Source organism: Hermetia illucens, chromosome 6 (assembly GCF_905115235.1).
Source record: "Hermetia illucens chromosome 6, iHerIll2.2.curated.20191125, whole genome shotgun sequence".
In the NCBI taxonomy this organism is placed as follows: Eukaryota; Metazoa; Arthropoda; class Insecta; order Diptera; family Stratiomyidae; genus Hermetia; species Hermetia illucens.
In genome coordinates, this window is record NC_051854.1 from 51,825,176 (window position 1) to 51,844,985 (window position 19,810).

General features: G+C 44.6%; 1 protein-coding gene across 1 annotated transcript in view; it reads right to left on the bottom strand.

Annotated features, from left to right (window-relative positions):
- Nucleotides 1–9,133: 9,133 nt before the first annotated feature.
- Nucleotides 9,134–19,810, bottom strand: part of LOC119660220 (organic cation transporter protein-like) — a 35,088-nt gene continuing 24,411 nt past the window's right edge. The window contains exons 4-7 of the mRNA XM_038068658.1: nt 18,379–18,637; nt 17,919–18,324; nt 9,337–9,843; nt 9,134–9,270 (exon numbers count right to left, since the gene is read on the bottom strand). Of these exons, the coding sequence (XP_037924586.1) occupies nt 9,135–9,270; nt 9,337–9,843; nt 17,919–18,324; nt 18,379–18,637 (1,308 nt within the window). The 3' untranslated portion in view covers nt 9,134. The remainder of the gene's footprint in view (nt 9,271–9,336; nt 9,844–17,918; nt 18,325–18,378; nt 18,638–19,810) is intronic.

Here is a 19,810-nt window from a genome sequence, read left to right on the forward strand (position 1 = left end):
TTTTTTTTGAGGAGGTGGAAATCTTCAGAAGACATTGGTCTGAACACAACAGTGTGTAGGATTTTTACCCACTAAAACCCCCCCCCCCCGACTCCCACCCCTACCTTGCGAAACCACCATAAGGTATTACAACACGGGGGTCAGTCAGCTCACTCTTGCTTGGTCACCTTTCTTCTCCATGCAGCGCACGTAACCGCACCTTTCTCCTCCTTCTGCTTATCGTAATTTATTCTAGATAGATGCGATCATGGAGTTAGCCGCATCGTAGTCCTCTTGATGTGCTGCCATTCTCGGCACCAGATTTTCTATTACCAACATCTCTCTTAGATCCTCCTCTAAATTCCGCCTTTCTTCCACCAATCTTGGACAGTAGAAGAGTACATGTTCTGGGTCCTCTGGGACTGTATCGCCATGTGAACAGTCGGTTGCAATTTAAATGCCCCATGATAAACTGGGTGAGATTATAATCAATTCTAATACAACCATAATTTTTCTTCCGGCGCTTGGTGATGGGGACCGCTTCCGTTCCGTCCTCCGCGAGTGTCAGACCAGAGCTCTCTAGCCAACCCTAAACCCCACTGATTTACTGGCCTGAGCATAATGCAGCATCTTCGAAATGCTTTGCGGCAACAACCAATGCTATCTCGTCAGCGTAACCCGAGGGGGTGGGGGAGATTAAGTACATCGTTGTACATGATGTTTCACAGTAGTAGGCCCAATCCGAGAGACAAGGTTCTCCTGGGATCCGCCGTCGGTATAATATCAGAACCTCCTTTCAGCGAAATAACTATCAACAATGCGGGAATACCAGCCCTCACTAGCGACTTCCGTAATAGATTCCAATTGGCCGAATCGAATACATTTTTTACGTCCAAAGTTACTACTAAACTATATTTGCTGGTACTACCCTTTCCGTGAATTGCATCTTAGGCCAAGCCAGTAACCAATTTCATGGTGCTTATAGTTGATCCGGCTTTACAGAACCCCCACGGATCAGAAAGTCCTTCTTGGCTCTCAACAACCAGGAGCCATTTTTTATAGATTACCCGCTCTAACATTTTTCCCACGGTATCCAGAAGTCATATGGGCCTGTATGAGGATGGTTTGCCGGGATTTTTACTAGGCTTAGGCCGAAGTACTAACTTCTGCCGCTTCCATGCTGGTGGAAATATCCTCTCGGATATGCACGCTTCTATCAACTCAGCGGTCTGGATTTCACGGCAAGCTTTAGGGATCTGATCGGTATGTTGTCCAGGCCAGGAGCTTTATTGTCTCCTATTCGGATATGCACACTTCTATCAACTCAGCGGTCTGGATTTCACGGCAAGCTTAAGGGATCTGATCGGTATGTCGTCCAGGCCAGGGGCTTTATTGTCTCCTATTCGACCGCAGCTCTCCAGCAGCTCATCTTTGGTTACTGACGGAATTTCCGTCACATTCAGAGGTCGTTAGAATGTATTGGTATTCCCCTCTTCTTGGGGGAATAAACCCTGGATGATTTTCAGCAAGAGAGTAGGACCCCGGCCTCTGAGTCGCACTGCTGGCTCGGTGGCAGGCTGATCAGTTCACCATTCCACCAGTAGTTTGGCCTTCTACTGAGGAATGGCCACCTTCTAGGCATAGACGCGTAGAAGCGTCTCCTTTATCAGTTTGGTCTAACCACACCTTTATGAAGGGCTGCTCATACGAAGCTTTTTCAGACCAGTCTGAAATTTTTCTCGGTTTCTCGATCCAAACATACCTTAAAGAAGTTGTAGCATTCGCAGACGCACCAGAGCATACCGCGCCAGTGCAGGACTGACAAAGGTCAGGTATACAACCGAGCTAGACCTCTCTTTCTGAAATGTGTTTACAACATCTGCGTTAGTCAAAACTGTGCCTATCTGCGCAAAAGCTTCTAATCAACTGATTTAATTGTCTGCTACCCCACTCAAGGGCCCAAGCGATGAAATCACTTGCAATCACTTGCAATCATCTTTGGAAGTCGTCCCATTTCATCGAGAACAAGATTATCAAGCATTTTCTCGAATTCAGACAGTGTCAAGGGCGTAGCAGCTATGTACATGTACAACACTTATTTTCACCCACGCAAATAATTGTATGGCCTGTCGCAAATCGTCGGTCCACCAGTCGAATCTGTGCCCCCCCCCCCTGTCATGGGACATTTGAAGCTCCTCTTTAGTGAAGTTTGTTATCTTAAACGGCAGACTACCCATCCAATCAGAACTTTTTGTATTGTGGCCGTCTGGGTACCGCCATAGGTTTTTCGTACACCCACAATAGACTCCTCCACAAGTTCTTCCGACTTGAATTGCTCCTTCAAAGCAATACAAATTTCTCCTTTCAGTCACTTAATCGAGATCCTTACGTTGTATGTAGATCTCATGTTTTTGGGCACATACTACGACATTCTTCCAAAGTGAATTTTTAACTTGAGTGCGAAAGTCATCAGTTTTGCCTACGCTGGATCTTTTCAGCTTGAACAAGATATCCCCTTTCTGGGTTCTACGGATTCTGTTCACATTTCCACTCAGATCATTTAGGTCGGGATCAGCTTTGACCTTTCTGAGTATCCCCGTGTAGGACAAATTGCCCTTTCTGAAGATAACAATCGCATCTGGACGAATTCGCACTTTCACTTTTCATTTTGTTTTTTGTTGGTAAATTTAATCCATCCATTCCCATGTTTTCCTTACATGAACCTTATTCTTTACGCTCTTTGACATTGGTGGAGATCTCAGAGTTGATGAGCTTCCTTTGAATAGGTCTCTCTTTTGGTCCTGGGGTACCTACTACTGTCACGAACAACATATGCAGTGGGTGTTATCACCGTTTCTGCCGTCCAGCGATCTGCCAGTTCATCTTTGTTTGATTTTGTTACCGGTATTCTCGGTAACGTGGTATTCCGTTTGAACACGTCCTTCCCCAAATCCAAATAAGTTATGTCATTATATGCCACGATGGCCAAGTTGTCCATCACCGGTCGAGGATATCGACGACCGGGAGTCCACTTGTTCACTCCCCTACACCGTAAATTTCCTCCATCTCTCGTCTTCCATGGTGGTTTTATGTTCTGAGTATCCTTCCCATAACCATTTTGGTTTACGCACCAGAAATGAGCCAACACCAGCCCATATTCTCACATAGTACATATATATACATATGCTAGGACTAGGTGTGCTGTCTTCTTCCATTAATAAAGGTCATTATGAATTTGTAGAAGGTGGGTAAGCAAGTAATCGGTGTTAGATCTAAGGAATTCTGCACCGTATCCTTTTTTGAAATAAGGTGAGTAATCTCTGCAGTAAGGAAGGGTGGAAATCTCTCCGGTCGGTTAATGACCTAATTTATAGTATATCCCAAATGTCCGTGTACGCTAGTGAAACTCTGCACCCGATCTAGACCAGGGCTCTCCTATTCTTCGAGCTTTTTATGGCTCGTTAAACTTCCTCTTCGGTAACATCCACAAAATTCTTGGCTGGGATAGTGGTATGGCTGCTGTCTTCAACAGTAATCCACTCAGCGCGCTGGGTGGGTAACCCCGAATGTCCATCCCAGTATTCTTTTGCGTCCATTACCGAAAACGGCAGTGTCTAGCACTCTGTTGAATTCGTTGAGTGATTTGAAAAAACTCTGCTAGCTTCTCGCGTACGCTGCATTCTGAACACTTTTCTAATGACTTTTACCATATCAACGCAACCGATTGCATACAGCAGAAAAGTTCTGTTTAAGTGTGTCCAGAATTTGAACTAAAGGTGTCTCACTGCAGATTCCGGTCAACCCTCTGTACTGTATTCTTCATTCGCCTGCTGGCATTCTCAGTGCAGATTTGAGTCATCCTAGCAGTGTCCTTCCTCAATGAGTCGCACCGGCGTTCCAGACGAATCTTCCATAGTGGATCTCTTCGGTCACTCAAACAAATAATATGAAAGCGAATCTTACGACCGTGCAATTTGACAGCCATGCACCACAATTCACAAGTGATGATAGCTGCAGGAACGACACAGTGGAGATGCAATCTCATAATTCATTTGAGATAGAATTCTCGGAGTTGCGGGATATGATAGAGCCTAGGAATACAGAAGGATCCATTTTCCAGAATTCTATTCATGCTCTATGGCATTCGTCTCGATCCTCAACAGAAGTAAAGTACTTTTCGTGATGACCTCAATTCGAACACGATTCCTAATGACAGTGGGGATTTTTTTCGTTGCGAGTAGTGAAGCCGTACTGGTTTCCAACCCGCTGGGCAGCCACGTGCGTATATTATGAGAAATGCTCGACGATTCTTTGGAGCAACAAAAGATGGTAAAATGTCATACATCCCCCTGCCGTTGATATATCGTACTAAGAGCGGATTATAGAGCGGTTTTTCAATCCATTCTACCCGTTGCCCACCCGAACTAACTAAACTGGTCGATACAGACAGAGTACGCGACGCCATCCTCCTCGTCATCGTGAAAACTAAACGTCGAACCGCCCCACGATTAAGAATTTCGACCCCGTGCTGTCAGTCAGATAACTACCGTCGTTTATACGTGCCTGACCTTATATTTCTTCTTTTAACTATCTAATAGATTTGTATTTTATGTAGTAGCTTACTGCCAGAGGTGGTGACAATTTCCTCAGTACCCTACTAGCAGCAAAATTCGTGCACCTTCCTCACCTACCGCCCAAGAAACTGCGGTGGCCTACTGCCGTTCAGACGGAACCCATCCATCCCTCCTTGTTTCACGGCTTGTGTAACAAAGGCCATGGAAGCCAACTATGAAAAAATAAAAAATCCAAAGCACAAAGCAAAACAAAATAATTTCGATCATGACGATCCAACCCTGAGTGAAGGAACAACCCTCAGCTCATCAATGGCGAACCTGGTCTAGAGTCAAATTCTCCAGTTATTCAAGCGACTGTAGGAGTTTTGGCAACACCGCCATGGGAGTATGCAGGGATGAGTGTCAAAGCCTTTATTGCGAAATGTATTGCACTTATGCCCCGTCAATTGAGGATTAAGGACAGATTCAAAGTCCTCACTGCTTGTCGTAAAAGACGACTAAAAGGGTTAGACATTTGTGGGCTGCCAACCTATAGATTTTGAAACATTATTGCTACAGGACCGTCAACAATACCTCGGAGAGGGACTGTACTCACGGCTACGACCCGTGGCTATGGAAAATGGGCTATGATTGGTCTTTGGAATCTATCGAAATATCGAGGGTCCCTAGAATGTCGACTTTCTACAATTCGAGCGAGAATTCCAACGTTATAAGCACATAACATTTTTGGCCTAAGCGATTTAAGATGGTGGGACTCTGGAGAGTACTCCTCTCCTTACAATAATGTGTTTTTATAACAGACGTGAAACCGGTGTCGCGTTGTCTCTAACGGCTACAGAAGGAGGCGGTTCCTTGAGTCCAGGTTACGAAGCATCTTAATTGTACAGTGCACGGCACCACTGGAGATTTCCGATATGTGGAGAAGGATCCTGCGATAAGTAATTGCACGCAAGTCAGGAGAGACTTCCTAAAGGTGACATTGTGATCGCGATGGGTGATCTGAATGCCAAGGTGGGCTCTGAAAACAAGCGTTTTGGGTCCACCATTTGTTGCAAGATTGGACTGCTGCGACCTCCCAAGTTCAACATCGATCGTTTATATGATCCAACTGTTGTCCGATAGTGGAATTTTGCCGATAGTGGCTATTTTGCCAATCGGACAATGAGTAACCCGCCTGAAAATATTGATGAGCATTAGGTAGACCAAGATGGATGACCATTGGGGCGCCCCAAGGGCACTTGGTGGAGAAGAGTAGAGAGGCGGTGCAGACACCTCGGAAAATCATAGGGAGAGGTGAAGCGTATTTCAAGTAACCGCGAACTATGGGTTAATAGCACTCATATATATATATATATATCAGCTACGAATATCGCAAGTTTATCTTGTAAATAAGTAGCCGCGGACAAGTAGATCGTTTCCCTTTGCGTTCGTCCTCCCTTACCGATTCTTCCCTTTCAGGGGGAGTAATCCGGGACGAAGGGATCGACGCGCCTATCGGATGAATTGCAGTGACGTTACACTGTATATCAGCGGCTCCCCTCCAAATACCTTCCCTACCTGTGGAGGTAACCATGGGGCATAGCAATATTGGGGCTCTGTTGTAGGGTTGACTGCCTCCCCAACACTCGTGGGGGAGTGGGGATAATATTTCAAATTCATTTGATGGAACCCCAGGGATACGAAGACAGTACCCAACACGGTTAAGGGTCGTTCAACAACACCAGAGCGGCTCTTCGCCCTTGGATGTTTTGGCGGTTATGCCTTCAACCACCAGGGACGGGAGACCTAGACGTCGTATGGTTTGGACGAACCAACTTGATTTGGAACGGAATCCATTAGGGTACAGACACCGACTCCATGACGCGTTCATAACCCGCTTCCCCGAACTAAGTCATGCTCCGGAGCAGAACGTTGTCAATCAATACCGGGTGATAGTGAAAAATAATCGAGTTGCCCTACGAACTAGACAACAAATTTTCCACGAAGTTTCACTTGAGCTCGGTCTGGAGTCACCAACTTACTGGACTGAACAAAGGAGCAGCACGAATACTCCACGTATAAGGCATTCCATGAACCCAGCAATCAGAAAAAGCTTAGTGACTGGGGATGTTGACCCAATTTATAATGAGGCTTTGACCGCCTTCCAGGTTGCATTCACAGAGTATGCTGAGATTCTCCCAGACGCTAGACCAAAGATCCTGAAACTGAAGTCTACCTCGGCAACTACTAACATCATCGCTGCCGTTGACAGAATTTTGGCTGATCGTTTGGCTAGCGAGAGGTTCACAGCCTGATCTACGTTGCAGCTGCCACGGTTATTCGTCTCCATAATCGACATCTTAGAGCGAATAACAGAGGTATGGGCAGAAGGACTTCTGGTTGTTTCGACTCAACAAAAGAGTCGAAAAGTTGAGAAAGGAGATTGGTAGTGTCACGTAAGCACTCCTCGGAAATCCATCATCAAGAGTGCACAGATGCGCTGCGAATATCATTCGAAACTACTATCTGTCCAATGATATGCCAATCGAAGAAATCCTCGAGGTGTTGAAGCAGAAACTTGCGGTATGCTCCAATCGCACCCGCAGGTATCAAAAAAGCGTTCAGCGAAGGACAGACAACACCTTGTTCTTCCAGAACCAACGGAGATTCTACAAAAATCTCACCAGCTCAGGTAGGGAAAGTAACCTCGATCTAAATCAGGCACAAAACTTCTGGAGAAGTATTTGGAGCGAATCCAGACGTTGCAATTTAGAAGCAGCGTGGCTCCCGCACCTTATGCATTCATGCGAGGCCGAAATGACCATGCCTGACGTAACTGAAGTCGACGTAGAAACAGCCCTTGACAAGGCAAGGCAACTGGAAGGCGCGAGGGGTTGACAAGATCCACAACTTCTGGCTGAAGCGCTTGAAGAGCACTCACAGGTGATTGCTGGTCCTGATTTAGTTCCACAATTTTTCACCAAGGGGAAAAAATCCGGAACTACGGCCCCTTGGCAGACGATATGAAGCAGATTACAAAAGATCGAAGTAGTCCCAGTGGTAATTTCAGCGACGGGATTAGTCCCACAGAACTTACATAAAGCGCTGAAAACACTCGATCTTGGGGCTGAAATACACATGGAGATACAAAAAGCGGTTATCCTTGAAACCTGTGCTATAGTCCGAAGAGTCCAGTCCGGTAACAATCTGACCTAGTGGGGTTCAGTCTTGATCCGCACTGTCTTCGATTCAAGATCCATGTCTCTGTCGTGTAGAACCACCGCGTCATTGGGTGAAGTGTTTGCGATAATCGGGATGTAGCAGTACATTTTCGCATGGTCGCACACACTTTGCGTTAAAACGCATCATCGCTGTGATGCGAACCTTTGGATGTTGCCTTAGGTTGGTCGCCCCTCGGTCCGGTTGGACGGGAAGAGTGTCCGTAGGCTTTTTTAACTGTATATATTTATCTACAAAAAGCAGCCTGTAACTATATTTAGACCTCAGATATTAGACATCGTCTTTGCTATTAATACTTCCTTCTCCAGGAACTAGTGAATCATAAAGCAAAGGCAGTCTTTATCATCAGGCAAAGGGAGAAGACAGTCTTCAAAATTAAAGTATCGATTTACATGCATTTAAAAAAAAATGAATAATTTAAATAATTCAAAAATAACGAAATTGTTATCATCCTGTCAACCTACATCTTCACTGCGAATTCAATTACATTTACAATATTCAGAAAGCATCACAGCCCCTAGGGCTCCGATCCTTGCACGCACTTCCATCACCTCCTACAAAAAGAAATACTCAACAAACGCTATCTTACATTTCAATTTCGGTTCCATTATTTCCAGAAGAATACAATTTTTTCCAATAAATTCTCGTTGTCCTCACGAACCCACGTACACTATTCCCTCCCTTCAGGATCCAACCGAAATCAATTTATTACAAAGTTGAAGAAAAGTGATTTTAACAATAAATCTTCGGTTCTTGCAACCAGAGACAATTTAAACCGTACAATAATTTCGTCCTGGGAGAATTGCACTTCTCAAACCAAATGGGAGTTCTTTTGCAAGGACCTTACGCCAAGAAGGACGCCCAAAGGCAAAAACTATGAATGCAAGCAAACAGATGGGGTGCACACCACCAACATGCATTGCATGTGCATATGTGTGCATAGAGGCCAGGACTGGATTTCTAACCCCGAATGAACTCAACAAAAGGAGTCCTGACATGTTCAAAAAACGCCTTGCACCCCAACTAACATATGAGACATGCAAATAGAAATTTTGTGAATTCTTGTGGATTTTGTGATTGTTCGTTGTGGCTTTCCTAGTCCAGTGACACAAGGGTTGTTGTTGGTGAATACACAATGCGATGCAACTATTTGTCAGAGCTATTTTGCAGACGCAGTGGTTTGTCGGGACCGTTCATGAATTGCACAAATTGTCCTTTCGATATTCCCTAACGATTGATAGCTAATACCAGATAAGAACTGATGGAAGGACGCCGCTTGATGAACTAAAATGCGTCCAGGACGTTGATTGGAGTATTGGGAGTTCAGATTCCAACGGAGTCACGAAATAATACTTTTGAGATTTAAACACCATTTACAACATCTTTATTTGCTGGAACATCCTCATCATCATCAGTTTTTCTCCCTATGCAAGGGAAGTCAAATATTTTTTCGTCCCGGCCAAAGTTTTCACCGTCCTCCAGAGAATTTGGTAGTCGCCTGTAAAAAATAGATGAAAGTATATTACTTTTATTCATCAAGGACCATTCACCACAAATTGCATACTTATTCAATGTTTCCGGAAGTAGGAGGCAGCAAAACGAACCGGCCAATAAAAGGATACTTAAAACTATCGATGGCAATGGTTTGAAGTATTTCGCTAGGAAAATAATGTAGGCACTTAAAAACGTCATGGCATAACCGGCGAGATGAACTGCTCCGACTGCTTGTCCTCTAACCGCGGTTGGTATCAATTCTGTAGCGTATTGGGCGCTGGATTCATACGAAATCGATACTCCGAATCGAGCAATGAAGAGCATGGAGGCCAAAAGGAATGCGTTTTGATTTTCACGCTGATAAGCTATAATTACTCCTGTCGCTGTTGTGAATATAGCTCCGAATAGCAAAGATCCGGAAGCCATTCCTTTTCGTCCGATTCGATCTTGTAGGAGAATCATGGCAATCGATGATGGCAGTACGGCCAAGGAACTTATGGAGAACATGATGAATGGCGAAAGACCCATACCTTCCACATTCCGCGAAACGACATCATAGCAGAGGGTTATCACCATCCTGAAAAGCGAATACGTAACATATTTTAAAATAAAGTTACTTTTGAAAATGCAGTGTAAATTGGAAAGTTCTAAATCAATGTTAATGAGGATAGCCAAAGGGAATTTTCGAACCTGAGCATGGGCCGAGTAAGATGAAGCTAAATTAATAAATAAATGGGAGGCAAGGACGATCTGGTCTGCTTCAGTTTAATGTTGCATAATTCAGCAAGCTCTCATACGACCTCCTCGCGGTGGCCGCTGGAGAACGTCTTCGGACGGGTCAAGAGAGTGTAGGGTCGAGCTGGGAGTAAGGTCATTTAGTTGATGAGGATATGGGTGAATACCTTGGTCACCTTTAGTTTCAAATGGGACACTTACCCTTTCAATTCAACGACTCAAATAAAAACCAAAAAAACACACAGCCACGGGCATCGGAGGACGAGTTGCTGGTATCTAGCCAGCCATTGTACTGCTGTGCTGAAGCCAAACGCAAGGTCCGGAGCAAAGCCGCAGACGGATTTGCAATTTCCAGCGTGTAGTCCATTGCAGTTGAACTCGGTGTAGCGTGCACCACCCATAGCACTCCTAATCGAAAATCGTCGACTTCGGATCAAATATAAGGGCTTACAACCTCGGTCACCGAAAACCGGTTAAGAAGCGAAGGAGTCCTGCCAGTACCTGTATATTCTCAGCAAGATTGCTGAGAATGAAGAGGTCGATGAGCGGAGTGAAAAAGACCTCACTAAATACCAGGCAATTGTTGAGGAATATAACAGCAAACGCCTGGCAGACCAGCAGAAGGCAAAGCCCACCGCTCTGAAACGCAGTCGATCTCAAGATGAGGTCGAAGAAAAACACAAGCGAAGGAGAGTGTGCCAAGGCTCGGATGCTTCGCAGCCTCTGCAAACAGGTAAGCAGCAATAGCCAGTCGACGAAACACGAACTGCGAAATCCTTGTAGCGCTGGCGTATGCCAATTCCAATAACGGCAAACTAGTGCCGGTGGTATGGACCAATGTTAAGGCCAGGCTGTTGAACATCGCCAGGACGACAAAGGCTAACACATGGGATTTATCCCCTGCTACGATTCCTCGCTGAGGTTCCACGTTGTAGCATGCGAGGCCCAATTCTCCACGGACGTCCTCGGGTTCTGCGTCGTTAAGATCGACGAGATCCCCAGAAGACTGTTCGCTGGCATTTGTTTGCAGAATGGATAAAGACAAGCTCGTCCAATTACTGCGCCTTCAAAACACCAAGTTTCCTATGGACGACGGGATGGTTATCAAGAAAGAGGAGGACAACCAACCTTTTCTGCTCCGTATAAACGGAGAGTGCCTGGAGGCACTGGAAAAGGCAGATTACAAAGTGTGGTTCGGAGTCAGGAATACAAAAGTGAAAGTATTTCGCTTCGCAAAACTGGGCGGCGACCTGAATCCAATTTGCCTCTACGAGGAAGACATCGGCATTGCACTAGTACAGGAGCTCTATCGGCGACGACCGAACCATCAAAGGCCTCCAAAGCAAACATTATAATTTATTCCTCAGCACCAAAGACGCCGATAGGGGCATACCTAGCATCTTCAGAAGAAACGGACTTGAGTTCCACCAACCTAGTCGGGGACAAACTGACCGCCACCACCAGCAAAGAAGGGCAACCTATTGATAGGCTGCGACCCCAAGGAAAGGCATACACTTTAAGTAATCAAAGAAAGAGGTAAGTCATTCTTTTTTAAGGTTTTGTGTAAAACAAAACCTTATTAAAATCGATTCACTGTCTGTTTGTCTGTCGCACGCACTTTTTTCCAAAACGGCTAAACCGATCCGAACGAAATTTGGCGGACATATGGGGACTTTGAAATCCCACGCATACAGTGAGTGACATAAATTTAACCTGACTATTATCAATACAGGGCTTTACATCAAATGATTTATTTGAATCTCTTTCTAAAAAATAGAGGCCAATAAAATTTTTAATTATGTGACATGGAACTGTCATGCACTCATCGCTCCTCACATCTTCTTTTTCTTCAGCCTTTGTCCCATTTACAAGCGGGGTCGAGTCGTTGTGATCGGTTTCGCCACTTTATTTTATGCCTGATCTGGGTGCAATCTCGAGGCTTTTAAATCCCCATCCAGCGTATCGAGCCACCGTTTTTTCCGCCGGCCTTTTTGTCGCTTACCATTGGCTTCCATGTTCAGACCAATACTGGCAAGTGAATTCTCGTTAGCGCGAATGACGTAACCATACAATCGAAGGCGCCTCTCTCGCAGTTTCGTACATGATCGGTGAAACCCCATATCGATCGCGGATATCCTCATTTCGGATGTGATCAAAACGTGTCACGTCACTAGTCCAACACAAAATCTGCATCTCCATTACCACAAGACGCCGTTCATTGTATTTATAATCGGCCAACACTTAGAACCATTGTAACCAGAGTAACAGGACGGGCGACATTGCAGTCAATTTTAGATTTGAGACGTTCGCTGATACGTCTATCACAAAGAACACCAGTTGTGGAAAACCAATTCATCCAGGTTGCGTTAATGCGCGAAGCATTTTCATTACGCAGTTCTCCATTGGCCGATAGTATTGACCCGAGATATTTAAATCGCTCAGTTCTGGGCAGATCACTGGCATTGACAGAACTGAGCGATTTGAATATCTCCAATCAATGCTATCTACCATTGGAGAACTACGTTATGCTCTTCACATAGCGAAACACAAATCCGTTTATAGCTGAAGCATCCAACTTCCCGTTTCCTGACTTGTGTATTAATTCATATTATAAATCTATCGGTGTGTAACACGGGCAGCAAGACTCTGTCCAAGGAACATAGGAGCCTATCCTTTACTAAAAAGTCTGAAGGCTCCTGCACGGAAAACCTGAAGCTGTTGGTTGAGACGCACTTGCCTACCAGCGAGAAGGACCTGAGAGTCTTATTTGGAGGGAGCGCAACCCCAATTATGTGAGACTATCAAATCGGTAATTACCGAGAATAAAGTCGGCTGGGCAATAGCTTTTCCGCATATAAATCTCCGGGGCCAGATGGCATAATGCCAACCACACTACAGAAGCAACAAAAAGGGTTGTACCTTGATTTGTCGACATTTACCAGAGCTGTATCTCTTTGGGATATTTACCGTAGCCTCGGAGACGCGCATAGGTGATTTTCATACCGAAAGAGGGCACGCGCGACCATGAGTCCGCGAAGGGCTTTCGACTAATTAGTCTCACCTCTTCGGTGTTGAAGACCTGGACATCCACTTAACGACGATTATAGAAAGAACACATTTCTATAAGTCCCAGCACGCCTACCTCAAAGGTAAATCCACAGAAACTGCTCTCCACGATGTAATTGGAAAGGTTGAGCGGTGACTCAGAATACTTTAGCTGTCTTCCTGTAAACAGAGGTAACATTTAACACCGTTAGTACCAACACCATCAAGGAAGCCTTGACCAGTATTGGATTGGAGGGGTATCTTACGCATTAGATGAACCAGCTAAGAACCAAGATAATCCAGTCGGATCTGGTAGGAAGCCATTTTTCCAGAACTGTAAACAGAGGCACTCCTTAGGGTGATGCCATCTCTCCGGTGCTCTGTTTGATAGTGATGGACGAAATTTTACGGATTGGGATCTCCGGCCTGGGATGGTTTTCTGGATGTACAAAGTTGTGGGGCGTCTCATCTTAATGTAAGACTCTATTATATGGTGGCACGTCTTGTGCAAAAAGTGCAATAGAATGAAGCTTAATAGGATTCAAAGAACCGCGTCTGCAGGGGGTACTATGGCTGTACGGCCCTGCCGGTAGATGCTCTCAATGTACTCTCACACATCCTCTTCCCCCTAGACCTCGGCATTAAATAGCGTTGTAGCGTAGAATGCTGCTAGAGTACGTCAGCTCGGATGGTGGACAGCGAACCGAAGTAACATCCTAGATGAAGTACGTCGAGAACTCTGGGCATTCCCCCCGGACTACGCAACACGCAAGCCGAACTTTGCTGCAGCGGACAGCCAACTAGGAAAGAGTGGAAAACCGGCGGCTTGTTATAAGGCTGGGACATAGAATTCCTCACCGATGATCTGGAGATTCGGAGCGGGAATTTTCTCGGATGCACACAGTGGGATAGATACTTGGCATTCTTTCTTTGCCGAGCACAATTCGTGTAATCCTCAGAGTTGTTTCTAGTGTTCAGATAATTTCGTGGTACTATGATGTTTAAACTAATGCCGAGAGATACATTAAAAACGAGCCAGATTACTTGCCTTAAGAAGTCGTTGATGATAGATACCACAATACCTAGAGGACTACTATAAATATTACTCTGTAAGTTATGGCTTAAGAACACACTCAAAGTCTCCCCTGCTTATCATAAGTAGCGACTAAATAGGATAGAAATTTGTGGGCTAGCATCCTGCAAATTTTGAAACTTCACTGCTACGGTATAAGGACTGTCCTCGCAGCAACGACCTTTGGCTATCGAAAACGAACTATGAATGGTTTCTGGACACACGCTTTTCCATAACGTTAGCTTGCTTTCTCTAACTTGGGCGGGGACTCTAGCCGGACATTCTAGGCCTAAGCCAAGTAAGACGGTGGGACTTTGGAAAGTACCCCTCTCCTTCTTGCCACACTAATGTGTGGATGTGTTTTTGCACTCTGGAAAGCCAAGTGGTAGCAGACGTGAATCCAATTTCGGGTTGCTTCTGACAGCTACTTCAAGGTGCGCTCTCTTCACCTGGGAGCCTATTTCTGATGAACTTCAATTTGCACGATTGCTACATACCAACGGAGACTTGCGATATAGTGGAGAAAGATGCTTTCTATAATCAATTAGATGCAGTTCAGGGGAGCCTTCCTAAAGGTGACATTATGATGGATGGATGATCTGAATGCCAAAGTGGGATCTGGCGAAACCTTGCTCGGACATGTGATGGGGAAACACGATCTTGGCAACCGCAACGGTGGAAGGTTCGTGGATCTCTACAACTTTTACCGCCTCATAATTGGTGGCACATTATTCGATCTCGGAGCCTCAGGTCGGTTGACTTTCAATTTATCAACGCCTTATGAGCAATCAAATCGACCACTTCATCATCAGCAATAAATTTAGAAATTGTCTGCTGGATGTAAGTAATAAGGAAAGGCGCTAACATCGGCTTCGAAAGGAATCACCATCTAATGGTCGCTTATGTTCGCTTGTGTGTTGTTTCCGCCACTTCTCGCAGAGTTAGAGAACTGTGACCCCACCAGGTTATGGACCTTGGCCAAATGACTCTGGATTTGGAGAGAGAGGATTTTAAATTTGGACTGAAGATAAACACCAACAAAACCAATGTTCTCAGTCTGACGGGTCATCGCATTCTCCCTATATTCATTAATGAGCAGAACAGACAGACAGCAGACACAAGTCATCGAACAATTTGTATATCTACCATCTAAGGATCGTTTAGGTTCGCTTGCATGTTGTTCCGCGACTTTTTACAGGGTTGAAAAGCTGCGACTCCACAGGTTGAATGCTGTCGCTCGACAGCGAGAGAGCTATCTTGCTGATCGAACAGCAGATATATTGAGTAACTCGCCTGAGAATATCGATAAGTATTGGGCGGTAACCAAAAATGTTCTTTCCTCAGGTGCTACTCATGTCGTCGGCCACGCCCCGAGGGGGCATCATGAGGTTTGCCCGACTGCGGAATCGTGGAAACGGATGGCTGACCGGAAGGAAATGAACACTCCACTGACCGCTGCGAGCGACGGTGGGCCTGACGCGCTCGAACTTCGTGTTCAGTATAATGTGCGCCGCGACAAAAGAGAATATGCCATCATTTCAGGAATGTATACCGCATCACGAAAGAGCTTGCATGGGGTCACAAATCTTTTGATGATCCTGTCATAGACATTAATGGTCGACTTCTCATCCATGATGATCTACAGCTGAAGAGGTGGAAAGAACACTTCAATCATATTACATCCGGTGAAGTTCCTCCTGTTGTGGATGAAATGGCTAGACACCGTAAAATGCAGATACCATCGATGCCATCGAAGCACTTAAAGGGAGTAAAGCTGCTAGGCTTGAGGGTCTCCCCTCAGAGTTATTTATCGCTGCACCTGCAGTTACTGCTGATCTGCTCCCGTAATCCAGTGGTAATCTCTTCAACCAATCCCCGCCCTTTATCTCAAAGATGTTTTGAATGCAACGTGTGCCACTAGTTTTTACGCGTACTACCCTAAATATCGATAGTACTCCGACATTTCGAAGCAAGGTTTGCAAGGGTACTATCCTTAATAAGCCCATTGCTACAGAGTCCATAGTGTCAGGTACTGGAAAATTTCATGACCAGCGATCAACAATACATTGCGGCTCTATAATCTGGGGATCTAAGAATGATTCGCCAACGGGAAAGAGAATTCCATCCCAGATTGACTTCGGATAACTTCATATTTTGGTCATGTGAAAAATAGGTCACGTTGGTCACGTTGAGCACAGGTTATACCATGGCGATTTTGTAATGCAAAGAAAAGAGGGACCATCACGCAAGTCGGGAAATGGGGTAGCCAATTTACAAATATCAGGGAGCAAACACTTTCCAACGCCTTTGTAGAGCTGGACATCGTGTTGGCCAAGGAGGCCAAGGTTGGGAAAGGATTAAGCTAGTCTGCTGACACAACATGTACGACATATGTGACTTAAAGGAAATAAATTTGCAGAAAAATGAACACTATACTCAAAGTATCCAGGTTATCTTCACCGGCAGCTCTAATGGAGGTTACCAGTTCCTGAAAAGCAATCTCGCAACAGAGTGTTGAGGAGGTTATACTTTTGATGCTGATGCGATCGCTTTGACTAGGGCATATTTACCCCCAAGTAAGAAACCGAGCTTACAAATCAACACATTAAGGTCATCTTGTCTCCAAGCAGGAAGATTTCTCAAAACGGAAGGGGCAATATGAATCATCAATAACGGGGCTAAGTGCTGGAACTTCTGAAGTAGCGGATCATATGTAGGACCAAGTGGCGAATTTCCATAAAATGACTTAAAGCGGACAAGAACTGGGGTGACACTGCCTATAAAAGTTGCAACGGCTGAGGTACGTGTTTCAAAAACTGCTAACGCTTTTGCTCACATTAACAACAAAGCTTCTTCCACAACAAGAGGAGGATCAAATTGACTTGGGGAAGAGAAAGCAGGAGAAGGAGAAAAAAGAAGCAAGGAAAGAGGAGGAGAAGGGGAAACAGAAGAAAAGAATTAAAAAAAAGCGACGGAAGGAGAGAAGCATCAGAGAAGAGGATGAGAATGGTGGTGGAGGTGAGGAAGAGAGAGAGAATAAAAGAGGTTAGAACGTGGGGAGAGGGCGAGATAGGACAAAAGAAGGATGGAAAGAGAAAAGCTGAGAGGGGGAAAAAGAAAACAGTTCAGGAAATGAAAGTGGGAAAAGAGGAGGGGGAGAGAAGAAAGGCGATAGGTGAAACGGAAGGATGGAGGAAGAGACGAAGGACGGCCAAAGGGGAAGGAAAGATTTGAAAACAGGTCGGAGAAAAGAGAGAAATGAGGCGTGGCAGACGAACAAAGGAGAAGAGAAGAGACAAGCTAACACCAACAGCTGGACAAGATAACCGGCTATTAATTTTTCGTACCAACAAATGAGGTGCCTGCTAGACGCTGGATTCTGAATCCGCAAAAAGTCACTCCTTATTCTACCTAGACTGTCAGGTTCCACCAGAAATTCCATAAAGCTTTTCTTTCATTTTTAAATTTCACACTCCCTGACAGTCATTGGGGAGACTAACTTTCATTCATGAAAATCTAATATATTTATAGGATAGCGTCGTAGATTCATATATTTAACCCAACCTTTGAGAACAGGAACTTCTAGATAAGACTGGCGTAGTGTGCAGAACTATAGACATACAGAGCATAAACACCTTGATCCAATGCAAATTTGAAATAAAAGGAAACTGCTCACCGAAACTCAGTGGAAACTTAATTTTTCTAAACGTGTACATCAGGAACAAATGTAGAGAGAAAAGGGAGAGAAAATGAGTGAATGTTTCGACATGAAACCATAAAAAAGCTTGACAAATACTTACGATTTGAAAAACAATATGAACGTCAGTTTGCGCAATCTTGGCGTTTTGAACATTCCAATGAAATTATCTTTTTTCTCCTTAGCATCAATATCCTTTCTATAGAAATCTTGAAATTCTTTAAAAACTTCATCTTCAACTTTTCGACCGTTTATACGCGCCACTTTCTTTAAAGACTTCACGGCATCTTCGAATCTATTCCTTGTTACCAACCACTGAGCGCTCTCTGGTAAAATGAAATATATAGTAACTATCGCCAGCAATGGCAAGGATGCTAGAGCTAGATACGACTGCCAGTCGCCAACCCAAACAGCCAGCCACGGAGCAACGACTAGCCCCGCACTGTAAAATATTCCAGCGCAGAGGTTCAAGCCGAACGTTCTCATTGATGGATGTAGGTATTCCATGACTATGAAGCAACAATTAGTAACTAATCAGAAATAAAATTCGAATAATTTCTTACCTAAAATATACATAAGGACGTAGTTAGTATCCGCTGCTAGTCCTGATACAAAACGGCATACACCAAATGTAATACTGCTCCTAGCAAATGATGTTGAAAAATCTCCAATAATTCCCGACAGATTAGAAATAATAATTGTCGGAAGTCTCCCGATGTGGTCAGAAAGGATTCCATATATCATCGTCCCTATCATAGAACCGACGAAAAACATCGACTGACCAACAGTTGATTCAAATGCGGAGTCGCAAACCCAGTTGAGCTGTAAAGAGAAGTTACTGAGAAATCAATATTTTGTAGCTTCTAAGATGTATATAAGCCTCCAGCAGAACAGTACTAACATCCATGACCAAACAGGATTGCAACCTGAGGCACCGAGATTGAGAGGCTGATGGTTAACTAAGAAGCTATATAACCTTAACTGAAGAAAATCTATATAGGGAAACTCCTGGTAAATAAGTTGGAATGATCCTTGACGTAAAACTCACGGGCTTCTCAGTTCGAAAATGTGTTGAGACACCTTCAGACTTCGGTGGACCCGCACTTAAATACAGGCTGATCTAAGGACTCGATCTTCTTCTTCTTCTTCTTCAGCATTTCCCCCGTTCACAAGCGAGGTCGGCTCGTAGTGATCGGTCTCGCCATTTGGCTCTATCAAATGCCTGGTCCGGATGCAATCTAGAGGCTTTTAAATCTCCATCCAGCGTATCAAGCCACCGTTGCTTAGGTCTGCCTTTTGGTGGTTTACCATCGACTTTGATGTTCAGACCAATTTTGGCAAGTGAATTCTCATTAGCGCGAATTACGTGACCATACAATCCAAAACGCCTCTCTCGCAATTTTTCCACGATCGGTACAACCCCATATCGATCGCGGATTTCCTCATTTCGGATGTGATCAAAACGTATTACCCCCTAGTCCAACGCAACATTTTCATCTCCATTACCGCAAGACGTCGTTCATTGCCTTTTATGGTCGGCCAAAACTCAGAACTATAGAGGGCGACTGGACGGACGACATTGCGTTAAATTTTAGATTTGAGACGTTTGTTAATATGTCGATCACAAAGAATACTAGTTGTGGAACGCCACTTCATCCAGGTTGCGTTAATGTGTGAAGCAATTTGATAAAATAGTTCTCCATTGGGTGATAGCGTTGACCTGAGGTATTTAAATCGCTCAGTTCTGGGCAGATCACTGCCGCTGACAGTGATTGTGCCTATTTCAAGGCAATTTCGTTAATGTGTAGACCGCGAGAATTCGATGCTTTTTGTCAACTATATTGGCTTCATGTCTTAGTAAAGTTACGAAGTTATTTATCTTTTGCTTGTAATATACTATGAAGGATTTCTCACTTTTGAGTTCCATTTGAGCGGCTTGTGGTCTTATAAGGAGTATGCCCTATAAACCGCTAGAGTCACAGATATTTTTGACTG